The sequence below is a fragment of the Balaenoptera physalus genome, assembly GCF_965194825.1.
Source record: "Balaenoptera physalus genome assembly, chromosome: 3".
Classification (NCBI taxonomy): domain Eukaryota; kingdom Metazoa; phylum Chordata; class Mammalia; order Artiodactyla; family Balaenopteridae; genus Balaenoptera; species Balaenoptera physalus.
The window spans coordinates 150,542,692-150,558,178 of NC_138890.1; the positions used below are offsets into that span (position 1 = coordinate 150,542,692).

The window sequence follows — 15,487 nt, forward strand, 5'->3', positions numbered from 1 at the left end:
TTGGGGTAACTTGATAAAGGAGTTCTCATGTTGATAGTGAAGAGAGTATTTGTCCAAAAGTAGTCATGACAGTCTTGTAAGATATCGTAAGGAAGGTCTTGTATTAGCAGGGACCAAAAGATGTTATTAAACAGGAAAATGTGGTATTGGTAGAGGGATAGACAAATAGATCATTGGCTTAAAACAGAGAGCCCAGAAATAGATGTATGCTTATGGGCAGTTGGATTAGAATATATAGCTGTTTAAATAGAGGTATTTGTCAAAAAAAGCAAATCAACCAAATTATTATTCAGAAGTACACCATCAGGGTAATCAGAAGACAGTCCTTGGGCTTATAAATGTAGTAATTGACAAAGTATGTTAGAATTACTAGAATGAGATTAAAGGTGAGGAGTGCGCCAACAACATTGTCCTTGGCATCACTCTATCACAATTAGGGTCGTCGTTCTGAGTATAACATTTCTTAGTGTTTTGTGAAAGCTGTGTGCAGTGCAGCTCTTAATTCGTCCTTACGGAGGGCGAATTAATGAAGCAAAGAACACTGGGCTTTTTTTGTTGTTTTAGTATTAGTCTCCTCATGTAATATATACATTAAAACACGTTCTTAGGGAGTAACTTACAGCATGCATAGTCCCTGCTTTCAAGGAGTTTACACTCTTGGGGGATGAGGGTAGGGGCAGGTATACCTACAGGTAACTATGCCATGATAGCGATCATAACTGAGTTTTAATAAAATACTAAAATGGGGAATTGGAGGATTCTGACTATGGAGTTTGAGGTAGGCTTCATGGTCTTTAATTCTGAAAATAGAGGGAAGGTCATTTTAGACAAAATGCGTTGAGCCAAGATAGGAATGAATTAAATCCACCCCCACCCCACCCCCGCAGGCTGCGCTGCGTGGCATGCGGGATCTTAGTTCCCAGACCAGGGATTGAACCCGAGCCCTCGGCAGTGAAAGCGCAGAGTCCTAACCACTGGACTGCCAGGGAATTACCTGAATTAAATTCTTGATATGGTTGGTAGTTGGTGGGTTCTGTAGTCAGGCTAGCTGAGCTGAATTCAGGATCCCTCTACTATTTGTCATGTGACATTGGGCAAACAGTCCTTTGGTACTTGAGTTTCTTCATCTATAAATTAGAGATAATACTAATAATTACCTCATAGGATTGAAATTTTAAAAAAATTCTCCGTTGAAGTATGGTATATATAAAAAGAACTGCACATATAATAAGAATATAGCTTGATGAAGTGTCATAAGCTGGACACACCTGTATAACCAGCACCAGATCAAAAAAACAACACTATCAGCATCCCTGGAGGCCTCTACAGTCTCCACTGTGATTTGAGAATTCAATGAGATAAAATTTGTAAACTGCTCAGAATAGCCCCTGCATACATATATCTCCATCAATGTTAATATTATATTCAGTAGACATTTGGAAATGGAGCTCAGAAGAGGGATAAGGGTCGTAGTGTAAATCCGAATATCATCCATATGGTGGTGATCCACCATTATAGCTGTGAGCATGGATGAAACCAGAGAAAGTACAGTGCCTGTCATACATCAAACATTTAGTAAACGTTTTTTGAATGAGTGGGGAGAAAAAATAGAACAGAGCCATAGTTACAAACTTGGGGGACATCTGTGTTTAAAGTAGGGCCAAAGAAAGAAGCAAATACTGGGACAGGGTCGGGGTGGGCAGAGAGCTGGAAGAATGTAGTGTTTATAAAAACCAAAAGAAGATGGAGTAATCAGCAATGTTAGGGCTTTAGAGAGGCTGGATACAGGATTGATAGTTAGCAAAATCTTTGGTATAATTTTCATGGGCAGCCAGTATAGAAAAACTAGAATCTGATCGTTTGGAGCTACAGAAAGACAAGCATAAAATTTTGCATAAGATAGGTCTTGTAGTCTAATTTAGTATTCAAATAAAATTTTTTGTTGCTGTAGTTGACGTGCAGTTGATTTACAGTGTTGTGTGAATTTCTGCTGTATAGCAAAGCAGCTCAGTTACACACACGTATACGTTCTTTTTCACATTCTTTTCCATTGTGGTTTATCCCAGGATATTGAATGTAGTTCCCTGTGCTATACAATTGTTTATCCACAAATAAATTCTTGAGGGTCCTAGAGGTTAAATGGGCTTAAAGTATTCGGAAGCACTGTTTTTGAAGATCAATTAAATGAAAATAAAAATTTTAATTCATTTTTTATTTCTGGGAAAAGATAATATATCGTATAAAGTGCATTACATTGGTATGGTAGTCGGCATTAAATGGGCAGAAAACTTCCTTTTAAAGAGGTTTGAGGAAATCTGACACTTGATAGAAAAACGAAAAACAGTAAGAAAACCTTTTAAAAACTAATCATATAGATGAGGGCAAAGAGTGATGGGATTTATGAAGGTGGCTTTATTGCTTCTCTCACTCCCCCAGTCCCACTCATCCCAAACCATTTTTTACTATAAGCAGAATGGTCACTATAAAATGTAAATTTAATCCCAACACTCTTCTGCTTAAAATCCTTCATTTGCTATCCATTACTTTCAGAATATCTGGTTATCCTAGCTCTGTATTTAGAGGATTTGGGGATCTTATTGTACAGGCTTAATTCCTTATTCACATTTATGAAATACAAAAAATTCTGAAAATGCTGCTAGTAAGTTTGCAAAAAAAAAAAAACTTGACAGTAGAAACTAACATGAAGGGGGGGGGAGGCTATTTTTAATTTTTTATTTTCATCTCAGTGTGAATATTCATACCTTTCTCTGAAGAAATGTTAATATGTTTGAGACATAATGAAAGATGTGTTTTTCTTGAGTATAGAAAGTTATAGAGCACTTTGGTTTAATTTATGGTATCCATTAGCTCTAATTGTACCCAATAGTTTGTTTCTTTTTTGAGTAATTCTGTTCACAAATATTTACAAGGATTAACATTGCATGACTTTTTCTTTCTTAGAGGTCTTCCAAAGAAAACAATTTGCTTATTTTTCAAAATGGAATAAAATTCATTTTATCTTAATTACCATATGGATCCACTGGATCTTTTTTTATAAGTCTAAGATTTGGAGTATGGAATCTTAGTGATCTTATTTTTCTGTATCTTGAAACATTTTGCTATTTCATGATCCTAGGAATTATTTCCTCTTTACTCATCACTTATTGCTAACTATGTTAAAAGAAGACTAATACAATAGGAAAATGGTGTTGGAAGCACCTAGAACAGGGGTCCCCAACTCCCGGGCCGCGGACCGGTACTGGTCCATGGCCTGTTAGGAACCGGGCCTCACAGCAGGAGGTGAGCGGCGGGCAAGCGAGCGAAGCTTTATCCACTGCTCCCATTGCTCTCATTACCGCGTGAACCACCCCCTCCCATCCGTGGAAAAATTGTCTTCCACGAAACCAGTCCCTGGTGCCAAAAAGGTTGGGGACCACTGACCTAGAAGGATAGTACAATAGTGAAATAATTGGAGGATGTTGCATTGCCTAAAGTATTGCATCGTCTTTCAAGAAGATATGAAAGAAAGGAGAGATGCTGTCTTTAATAGTTGGCTTTTAGTTTTCCTTCAGCACAGTTGAGGAGTCAGAATTACTCATTCTCTGTTCATACTGGCAAAGAGAAGACAGTTAACACAAGACAATATTTGACAACTCTTAGCTAAATAAGATGAATACAAAAATAGCACCACTCTAGACAAATGATAATGGTGAAATTGATTGTATAAGCAAAATCTCAGCCTAAGAGTCTATAGATACAATGTCCTAGATGATTTTTTTCAAACTGAAGAATCAGTGAGTGAACAATATAAGGATAAAAAAGGAAAGTAAGGTATTCTCATCTAGTTAACAGGAAGGACTTCATTATGTAATATTCTGTGACAAGTTCCAGAACATCCCATTTTGCTAAAAGTATATGTGGCAGAAATCTTTCATGTTTTGTGATGTTTGTGAATCAAAATTTACTCGATACGGTTCATTAGTGGACAGATGCTTAAGGCAGATATGTATACAAAGGTAGTTGGAAGGAAATAGATGGTGTAGCAATTAAAAGATTCTTTAGATCATTCCAAAGCAAAAACACTGACAGTGTTTTACAGTTATGGAGCAAAGTAAATGACCATCTCTCTTCAACAAAATATGAGCCATAAAACATTTCAAAACTTTTTTAAGCATTGCATTTTGACAATTCAAATGCAGGAAGATGAACCAGAAGTAATGGTAAGTTAGAACTCATTAGAGAAATATTTGAAATGTGGAATTAGCATTTATGGGATGGACATGTTCCATGTTCATGTATGAAAGTTGATGAGCAGTTATGTTCAGAGAACATGGTCCATTTTGTGTATATGTGGAATAAAAATTTGGGTTTACTGTACTTTGTATTTAAAATTTTCTAATAGTATTTTCATTATCCCTTATTCTTATGTAAATTGTCAAATGACCTCAAAAATACAGAAAATGTAAGAGGTCCAATGGACCCAAATGATATTTCTCCTGGTATGTTGAGAGTTAAAAGATGTCAAGAAAACTGTCAGTGGTTTTCATATGATATTTAACCACCCTCTCTCCCTTGTAGTCTACCCATCTAAAGAGTTGGTAGAAATTGTAGGATTAGTTATTTTATTTATTCTAGTTTTTAAGAAGAAAACAGAGCCTGAATTTAAATTTCTTCTAAAATTCTACAATGATGCAGTTATTGTTTTAATAGCACTGTGAAGGTTAATGGGAGCATGACATTACAATAACAAGTTTAAGGAATATTTAAAGGTGGTTTGTCTTTGGGGTGATTCTGTGAGAAAGTTTAATTTTGCATCATTCTCAACATTATAAAATACTAAATGTAAAGATAAATTTGTCAGTGATTTTGTAGATACGTAAAATGCCATAATTTGACCTAGAAAAGTCCAACAATGTTGAGCATTAAATTTGGACTAATGGAAAGGTTAAATTGTGTTTTGTGTGCCAAGAGAAAGACAGAAAAAAAAAAGTTTTATCAGTTACTTTACCATTTTATGCAAAATTGAAACAAACACATACAAAGTATGTTTTTCCAGGGGGTAAAAAGCACATTTAATAATGTAAGTGACAGGAGCTGCCTACATTTTCTTGACTGAGACTTGTTTCCCTCATGGCCTTTCAGAAATGAAACATTCCGCATTTGTCCTATAGTGGTTCCTCTAGAAATTTAGCATGTTTCACTTAGTCTAAAGTTAATCATTACCTTTACTCTTCTAAACAATACCAGGACTTAAAATGTTTTAACTTTGGTCAGTCCCCTCCTGATTTTTGTGCTTTTGTTGTGCTATATTTCAGATGTTCTTAACCCCACAACCGTTGTTGAACAAAATTATTGTTTTATATAGCTAGTGAGTATTTAAATTTGCCGTCGTATTTACCACTTTTTTTTTTTTTATTTAACATTCATTCACTCTGAGATCATTTTCATTCTTCCTAAAGTAAATCTTTGAGAATGTCCTTTAATGTGGGTCTACTGATAACAATGTTTTTTTGGTTTTTCTCTCTTTTTTAATCTCAAAATATCTTCATTTCACCCTTCTCATTCTTGAGAAGTCATCACTTAGTTTCTAGGGATTTTTTTTCCTCAAGCTACTTGTGCTTCTCTCTCTTTGGTGTTTACAGTTTCACTCAGATTCGTATTGGTGAGAATTCCTTATTTAATCCTACTTAGGGTTAGTTGGGGGCTCCTGGATCTGAGGATTGTTATATCAGACATTCTACTTAGATGTTTCCTCTCTCCCTTTTTCTTCATTTGCAACTCCAATGAGTTGTTAAGTTACCATTTTTTATTTTTTTCTCCTGGTCTTTTAACCTCTTTAATATCTTCCATCTCTTTGTGTGCCTTCTGAGTAATTTTTATAGATTTTTTTTTGCCAGCTATGTCTAATCAGTTACGTAATGCCTTTCTGAGTTTCCGATTATAATTTTTATATACTGTATTTCATTTCTGGAAATTCTGTTTTTTTTTAATTCATCTGGTTGTTTTTGATTGAACTCTTAGTTCTTGGTCTTGGTTTTCATAGTCTCTTTACTTCTTTAAGTGTACTTATTTTATATTTCATATCCAATACTAATACTTGTAGTCTTTTTTTTTTTTTCAAACTCTTGCTCCTAGTATCTTGTTTCCTTATGGGTTTTGTTTGTGATTTTTGATTGAGATCTCCTCTTTTTTGGAACATGGTAGCGTTAGAGAGGAATGAGCATTTTGTGGTACCTGGAAGAAAATAAATAAGTAAATAAACGCCAAACCAAGTAGTTAGTTTTCCTGGTTAGCTAATGTGAATTCCAGAGCCCAAAGTAGGGGAGTGCTGGCCTGTTGTTAAGAATTATCAGGAGAGGCTTCTCTCCTTTACTTGGAGCCAAGGCTGAGACAGGAAAGTTTCCTTACAGTTCTCCCTTAAAGGAGGAAGTGGGCTTTTTCCTAATTCACCTTCTGTTAGTTTTGTGTGGGAGTTCCAAAATTCTAAACCATTACTTCCCTATGCCTTTGATGTCTCTGCTAACTTAGAAAATAATATTTGTACAGCAGCACACCGGGTAAACTGGGAGGAGATTTGGAGCCCTAGATAAGACTATTACACAGCTGTAGGCAGCAGACTTGGGGCTCTGGCCACTTTTGCAGTGCTCATTTTACCTGAGAGCAAGTACTGTTTCCATGTCATAAGATAGAAGGAAACATTTTGCTTAAAGGGGCAGTAAGTAAAGAGCAGGAAAATGAATGGTGAATACCATTACAGACTCTAAGTTAATGTTCTGTATCATAAAATGGTGGTTCTCAAACTTTTTGGTTTGGGGACCCTTCTAACTTCTGATTATTAAAAACCCCCAAAAGCTTTTGCTTATGTGGATTATACAAATATTTACTATTTTAGAAATTTTTAAAATATTTAAATTGTTTTAAAATAGTAAAAAAAAACCCACTACATGCTAACCAAAAATATCTTTATGAAAAATAACTATATTCCAACCACTGAAAAAGTAGTAAGATGAGAAGCATTGTTTAACATTTTTACAAATCTTTTTAATATCTCAAGGTGGATTCTCATACCTGCTTCTGCATTTAGTCTGTTGCAATAAATTGTTCGGGTTAAAATATATGAAGGCAATCTGTAATTGAAAAGGGAGAACCAACCTCCTGAGCCCTCTGAAACGGCCTTAGGGACCCTCAGCGGTCCTTGGATCACATTTTGAGAACCACTGTTGTATAGAAACTAACAGAGGTGTAGGATGCCGCGTATGCGGACAAGCCATTTGTACACGTAAGTTATTTTAATTTCAGTAGTGACTATAAATTTAGTAGTGTAGTATAAAGCCAGGTCATATTAATGGAATTCAGAAGCACTTAAAGATGGGCCTAAAGTTAGATATAGATTAGGGTTGAGGCCAGAAATGTAGATATTGGAGTTGTGTTGGGATAACTAGAAAGGAGTATTTAAATTTGGGGTTGGTTTGTTGGTCATTGAAGTTGCCAGTTTGAGAATTCTATTCTGTTATCTTTCTGCTTATCTTTCATTACTCAGAGTAATGCATTAATTAATTGAAAATAGTATAGAAGGGCTTAATGAAAACAACAGTCCCTTATTTTCCTTCTCCCTGCCTCCCAATTCCCCACCTTTAACACATTTTGGTTTTATTTCTAACCTCCATATCACTAAATAGTATGCTGCTTTTTTATGTCTTAATTTATCAACTTTATGCATTATAGCTTGATTTCTTACAATCATGGTTAGGATTTCATACATGCTCTCTCATGCTTCTCATTTCTCCTCCCAGATTCAGTGATATGGCTATTTCTGTTACTTCAAACAATACACACCAATTCTAGTTCCATCAAAGGTAGACAGTATCTTGGTACTCTCTAAGAATCTTGAAACCCTTGTGCTTTACTTTCCCTCTTTCTCCACCCCATCCCCCAGCTCAGCTCTCGTTTTCCTTGTGATGACACTTACATTGTGTTCTGTAATCATAGTTTATCTTCTGTGATTTAGGTTGATTCTAAAACCTTAAAGCAGAAAACTGTTTCATTATTATGACTGTGAATAGTATTTACTCTGGAGCCAAGTACTGTTCTATGATTAGAATTCCTCATGTATTCCATTTTTACAACCCTGTATCACTTAATAGAGAATCTTTGCAGGGTCAAGTTCAAACAGATTTTTCTTTTTTTACACCCTATTAATTGGTCAACTGAGATCATGACTTTTCTTGAGCAGTTTTATATTTCCTGAAGTCTTTCATTACCCTTTTTTTCACCCAAATCTTCTTGGTGCCTTGATTATATCATGAAATTTTCCCAGGCTCTTGGTCTACTGTCTGTTGTCCAGTCGTCTGTTTTCCTAGACATCCTTCTCCTGGAGGCTTCTGTCCTTCCTTTGATTTCAGTCTCATAAACTTACTGCCTTTCTGGGCCTGCTGCATAGCTGCCGACCTGGACTTTTATCTGTCTCCTGAGTTTGAATCCACTGTTTGTGTGATCCCATGATATCTTTCTTGTTTTATAGTTTGCTGAAGTATGTTTTCATGTAGCTTCCTAAGAAAAGGCATGTGGGAGGTAAACTCCTTCAGACCTTGAATGTCAAAATCATTCTTCTGTGTTAATAGTTTAACTGGGTGCAGAATTCTACATTGATAATCATTTTCCCTTGAATTTTGAAGACATTACCCTGTTGTCCTCCAGCCACTGGTGTTATCAATAAGTCTGATTTTCATTTACTTGTACGTAGGTGATCTGTTTTTCTTCTCTCTGTAGATTTAAAGGATCTTTTTTTTTGTCTTGAGGTGTTATGAAATGCTATCAATATATGTCTCTCAGTGTTGTTCTTTCATTCTGTTTTGCACTCCGTAGATCTTTGAATTTGAAAATACGGGCCTCCCTTCAAGAGTGGGAAATTTCTTAATTTCTTCCATCTGCTTTTTTTCTTTTCTCTAGAATTCCTTCTTGTTGGAGTATTAGACGTGCTATATTTACCCTTTCTCTTTTATTTTTATCTTGTCCATGTCCTTCAACTTTATCTTCTAACTAGTGTAAAATTCTTGTTTTATGGATACAAATTAGAGATTTTTAAAGTTCTTATCTGTTGCTTTGAGATATCCATTTCCCATGGGTTCATTCTTATTTCTTTTGCAGTTTATAGTAGGCTTTCTTTAAACATCTGGTGATTTTAGCTGGCTGTTTATTTCGGTAAGGCTTCTGGCTGGCTTCACTTTTTGGTAAGCAAGTAGTGAGCAGACCATTAACCTCCAGCTTAAGTTCAGAAATATGAAGGATGTTTTTACTCTTCAATATTAGTAATTTCCTAAGTACTCTCCGCCCCCCCCACCCCCCGCCAAGAGAAATACCCTTCCATTTTATGTCTGATTGTTTCTTTTTCTTTTTTTTTTTTGGTATCTTTTTGTTTGTTTGTTTATTTATTTTTGGCAACATTGGGTCTTCGTTGCTGCGCACGGGCTTTCTCTAGTTGTGGCGAGCGGGGGCTGCTCTTCATTGCAGTACACAGGCTTCTCATTGCGGTGGCTTCTCTTGTTGCAGAGCACAGGCTCTAGGCACGCGGGCTTCAATAGTTGCAGCACGTGGGCTCAGTATTTGTGGCTTGCGGGCTCTAGAGCGCAGGCTCAGTAGTTGTGGCACACAGGCTTAGTTGCTCCGCGGCATGTGGGATCTTCCCAGACCAGGGCTCGAACCCGTGTCCCCTGCATTGGCAGGCAGATTCTTAACCACTGCGCCACCAGGGAAGTCCCTGTCTGATTGTTTCTTAAACTTTCTTACCCATGTTGTTTTTATATGTTTGTTTCATAATTTATTATTTAATTTGTCCCAGTTTAAAACTGACTGAAGCTGATTAGATTTAATTTATTCACAAAGGATATTACCATCTAAGTAAAAGCTTCTGCTCTCCTGGATGCTTAGTAAATGAAAATCTTCTCATATTTCACAAATTATTTTCTATGGCACAAGATTTGGGATTTTATGTCCTGTTCTATTTCAGAAAAAAAAAATTTTTTTTTTTTTTTTTTTTTTTGGCCACACGGCTTGTGGGATTTTAGTTCCCCAGCCAGGGGTTGAACTGAGGCCCTCGGCAGTGAGAGCATGGAGTCCTAACCACTGGACCGCCAGGGAATTCCCTATTTAAGAAATTTAAAGACAGTTAAGTCTTACATTTTATGCAGGGATATAATTTAACACCTTTTATTCTCAGGCCCCAGACTAGGCAAAAATCTTGATTTGAACTGTTTCAACTTAAGACTAATTTTTATGTAAACTAATTTGAACTTGATGTGAATTTTTAAAAATTAATTTACTTATTTAGACTTAGCTACTTGATATTTAATTGAATGGCTATAGTCCAGTCTGGTCATCTATGTCATGTGAAAGGCAGTTTTCCCAGAGGTATTTGAAGTTGGAAGAGAATTTCCCAGATGGGTCTAAGATAACAAATCAGAGAATCTTTATTCTGAACAATAGTCAGCTGCCCTAGCCCTTGACCCCCTGGGAACTGGGACTGGATCATCATTCTTCATGATGCTTTGGTGGAGCATGGGGTTCCAGCCCGGATGGTGGTTAGGGACCTGGCTCTACAGAGCAAGTTAGGTTAGACAGCCCTAGGGATGTCTATGGTAGTTGCTAAATGCACTGGCATCTTTTTATATGATTCCTGGGAAGGGTGACTATAAAATTTATTGTTCAAACTGAGACACATAGGAGAGTGAGAATACTATTAATGATTATGCTGGGGCAATAGGCATAAACCAGAGCATGAGGTCATCCCTTCCTGAGTTGCATGGACTTTTAAGGATCAGTGGTAGTATAAATCAAATTGCCTGCCTAGTGTACTTGACATTCCTATTCTACTCCAACTTTTGTTTTTTGTCCTATAGGACATGTTTTGGGGACCATGAAATGTGAACAGATACTTGATAAAGAGCAGTGGGATGAATGGAAACAGTATAGGAATTCAAGACTGTCTGAATTTTACATAACCATGTAGCCTCTACGTGGGAAATCTTATCAGTAAACGTTAAATACAGGTTTCACAGAACTGGTGTATTTATATTTTAAACATAATTCTTTTTCTCAGTTCTAGGAATTTTGAAGAAGTATATGTTATTGGAATTTTTCTTAAGGATGTGGAATTATCCATAGAAAATGTCAATGCCCAACCAATTTCCCACTATTACAGTTAGTTTAAACTTCCCTTTTCCTGTCTTATAATTGGCATATATGTAGGAAATGTTAGCTAATTTTAATAACAAAACGTGGAAAACCTCATCCAAATAGAAATTATAAGAGTTTCTTTGGACTCTGTTCTAAGTTTTTGTTTTTTTTTCTTTTTCATATTGGGCTGAAATCTGCCACCCTTCCATCCATTGGTTCTAGTTCTGTTCTCTGGAGCAGCATGGAGTAAGTCTCTTCTATTAGAAGGCAGCTATCATATCTTCCAAGGTCACCTTTTCTAGACTGAATGTCCCTAGGTCCTCTACTTTTATGTGAAATAATACCCATACTTATAAACTTCATATTGATTCTCTTTGAACACATCCTAATTATCAGTGTTTTCCATAATACAGTTAAAATATGATGGCCCCAGATTTTAATTCTGTGCCATATTTTTTTTTGGTATTGTGCATACCAGTGAAGAATACCCTGTACTATAACCCATGAATCAAACACTCTAGTTTATTAGTGCAGCTTCAGCTTATGTCAGGTATTTTTTTCTTAGCTATTCTTAACTGTTGGCTCATATTAAAACTTACGAGCTAAATAACTGTTGGGGCTCTCCTTTTTTTAAGAAGGCATTTTTCTGCCTTGGTAATATAGCTTTAGCAAGTGTGATTGTGAATGTATTACTTACTCAAGAGAACCTAAAACAACAAAAACGTTTTCATATGCTAACATTTGTGGGCCTGGTTTTATGTGATATAGGCTCTCAATTTAAAAATTAAAGTAAATGTTATTTTAAGAAATTTAGCTGAAGATTCATTTGATTTACAGTTTTAGAAAATGTTTTTGTCTCTCTGAGGTTTAAATGGTTATGATTGCAAAGCATCTGACTTAGGTCTCCTTTTGCAACATGTGCTACTTTTTAAGAGAAAAAGAAATGTGTATAATGAATTGCTGCCTATAACCTGGAAAATTTATCTAAAATAATAGATATTCCATTGTAAGTTCTGTACCTTAGAGCAGGATTTCTCAACCTCAGCACTGTTGACATTCTTTGGATAATTCTTTGTTGTGGATAGCTGTCCTTTATGTAACAGCATCACTGGCCTCTACCCACTAAATACCAGTAGCACACATCACCACCTCCTCCTCCGCAGTTTAACCATCAAAAATATCTCCAGACATGGCCAGATATCTCCTGGAGGGCAAAATCTCCCCTAGCTGAGAACCACTGCCTTACAGCATCAGAAGTATTTCTTAAGTCATCTCGGTAATAGTTTCTACCTGAAATGTTTTCCATAATTGGAGTTAGAATACAATATTTTTCTTGATATGATTTCCTTGTAGAGATTTTTTTTTTAACTGTAGAACATAATAAAGAACTATACATGTAAGAAATACTTTTTTAAGTTCCTAGGTTGATCAGTTTTTTCTTTCTTCCTAATACTGCTTCTTATCCCAGTTTATCCTCCCTGCTTTGTGATATGATCTTTGATCTGAAACATATGTGTGACTATCTAATTTGTTCAAATTAGGGAATGAAAATTATGCAACAGTAACAAATAGGGTGTTGGTTAGGTGGTTTATTAAGCTCAAATACCTGTTCTCTTGTAGTCTATGATTAAATTATTGGGAAATGTGCTTTTGATTTAAGTTGATTAAACTCCTAGATTTTAAAAATTAAATTGTATTATGTTTATTCTTCTACTCCACAATATAGCCAGCAGCCAGCTTCGGGTGTAGCCTACTCTCATCCAACTACGGTTGCTAGCTACACTGTCCATCAGGCTCCAGTAGCTGCTCACACAGTTACTGCTGCCTATGCACCAGCAGCCGCCACAGTTGCAGTTGCCAGGCCTGCTCCAGTAGCTGTTGCAGCTGCTGCAACAGCTGCTGCATATGGAGGGTACCCCACTGCACACACAGCGACCGACTATGGTTATACACAGAGGCAACAAGAAGCACCTCCACCACCACCCCCAGCTACTACACAAAACTACCAGGTAAGAAAACTACTTTCATTAGCCTTAACATATAGGTTCAGTGGCTTCAATGTTTAATGTAATGTCCAAGCCAATGCTTCTCAAAGTTGGGTCTTCCAAAATATACCTCTAATGATACAGAAGAGTGAATGTGTATTCCTAGATAATTTGGGGGCATACTCCAAGCATTAAGTTTCCTTGCAGTGAGTTTTATATTAATAATCCCCCAGTGCATTGCACTCCACTCTATATATATGTTTGCTTTAATTAAAAAAATACAGTAATTGGGAATTCCCTGGCAGTCCAGTGGTTAAGACTCCACGCTTCCACTGCAAGGGGTGCGGGTTCGATCCCTGGTCAGGGAACTAAGGTCGCACATGCCACATGGCATGGCCAAAAAAAAAAAAAGATACATTAATTACTGTTTAAGTATTTTAATTTTATTACAAGTTTTTGAGAAAAATTAAGACATATAGGGTCTTCTGCCCCCTTTTTAAAATTTTTATTTATTTATTTATTTTAGGGTCTTCTGCCCCTTGTTGGTACTATGGCATTATTTATCCACTTGGGACACCCCTGTGTCTCCTAATTTGAGAACCATGAGCCTCAGCTAAATACGACAAATTATATAGTGTCTTCTTGAAACTTATCAAGGGTGGGAATTCTATTGCCTAAATGTACATTCTTCCCTCAAGGTGTTCTTTCTTAGTTTGTAATAGAAATTGAATTGCTTCTTGTTAGATTTATAGGGACATAAAGATCTAAGTCTGTTTATGATAATATAATTCTCTTTATGTCTGATATGACACTAAATTATTACCTGCTTATTTAATTAAATTTGGTCCTAATCCTTTAACCCATTTTTTGTTTGCTTTAACATGTGTGATTGTTTTCATTATGTCCAGAGACAGAACATAATAAATTTTATTGTTTTTGATAGGATGTATGAAGCCCGTCATTTTCTGGGCCCTGCCAACTCTTTCAGCCTTTCCTCCTGCATACCTCAGGTGTACCTCCCCAGCTCTCCTCACTATATGCAGTGCCAGAATTCACCCAGCTCACCTTGATCTTCATTGCCTTGGAGATTTATATTTAACGTTCCTTTCCCCTGGAGCCTCTGTTCCCCTTTTCTGCACCTGGAAGCTCCTACTCATTATTATGTTAATGAATAGTAGTAAATAAGGAAGAATGAAAAGAAAGCTGGAACAGTCACAAAGCTTAGAACACCCAGGTGTTCTTTACTGTGGGATCCATCTTTAAGGCAGATCCGCCAAGCAATTTTTTAATAAAATTAATTTTTTAAAAAAATAATGCTTATTTTAAAATATTGATGATTTTTCTGATTGTGAAAGTTAAGCATACTGCTTAAAATGGTTTTGACCTTATTTGATGATGTCCAAAATGAATGTCCTTTGTATTGAATTTGAATCTTCTGTCTCTGTTCATACATATTTAGGCTTTTGTTTTCTTTTATTGCATTTTTAATATAGTAAAGATGAGGGTTTTTTTCCGTCTGCCACTTCACTCATAGCAAGATTTTCTTTCATTCTCTTTCTTTAGGACTCGTACTCATATGTAAGATCCACAGCTCCTGCTGTAGCTTACGATAGTAAGCAGTACTACCAACAACCAACAGCAACTGCAGCTGCTGTAGCTGCTGCCGCCCAGCCTCAGCCTTCTGTTGCTGAGACCTACTATCAGACAGGTGGGTTTTATTAACATATGCCCTTTCATTGTACACTATTGAAACATATTATTCAAGGTGTTTTTTAACGAAAATATGCTTTTGAATCCATCTAAACTCATTGTGTTATATTACCTTGAGGGGCAGGTTCTAAGCATGTCCTTCTCTTTCTCTACAAGAATGGCTTTGAGTCCCAAAGAGAGAAGATCTTGGAGGCAATTCATAATCATGTCCTTCCTTCCTGGAAGTGTATTTCATATCTGTTCTTCAGATTATAGTTCTTTTCCTGTTGAAATAAGCTGTACAAAAGAAGTTGTGGCAATAACTTCTGGCCATCTTCTTCTCTTTTTCCGAAATGCGCAGACATAACTGCTGATTGCCTTTGTAACTAGTGGAGGCCCTAGTATGGTTTCCATTTTGTGGACCCTTTCTTTTTTTTGGCCGTGCCGCACAGTTTGTGGGATTAATAGTTCCCCAACCAGGGATTGTATCTGGGCCCTCAGCAGTGAAAGTTTGGAGTCTTAACCACTCCGACCACCAGGGAATTCCTGTGGACCCATACTTTTAACTCATCTTTCTGTGATCTGTAATGACAGTTGGTTCCGTTACCAGCCACTGATATTACAGTACATATTAACGGTTT

At 36.4% G+C, this 15,487-nt stretch overlaps 2 protein-coding genes across 5 annotated transcripts in view; one reads left to right on the top strand and one right to left on the bottom strand.

Annotated features, from left to right (window-relative positions):
• The window catches only part of SUB1 (SUB1 regulator of transcription), a 354,409-nt gene that overhangs the window by 132,637 nt on the left and 206,285 nt on the right, over positions 1 to 15,487 (bottom strand). The window lies entirely within an intron of this gene.
• Positions 1 to 15,487, top strand: part of ZFR (zinc finger RNA binding protein) — a 78,032-nt gene that overhangs the window by 5,670 nt on the left and 56,875 nt on the right. For 3 of the 4 annotated variants that reach the window (XM_082453699.1, XM_082453702.1, XM_082453701.1), the window contains exons 3-5: positions 11,395 to 11,418; positions 12,899 to 13,181; positions 14,721 to 14,865. In XM_082453699.1, coding sequence (XP_082309825.1) covers positions 11,395 to 11,418; positions 12,899 to 13,181; positions 14,721 to 14,865 — 452 coding nt within the window. The remainder of the gene's footprint in view (positions 1 to 11,394; positions 11,419 to 12,898; positions 13,182 to 14,720; positions 14,866 to 15,487) is intronic. The other variant, XM_082453700.1, reaches the window with a different exon arrangement.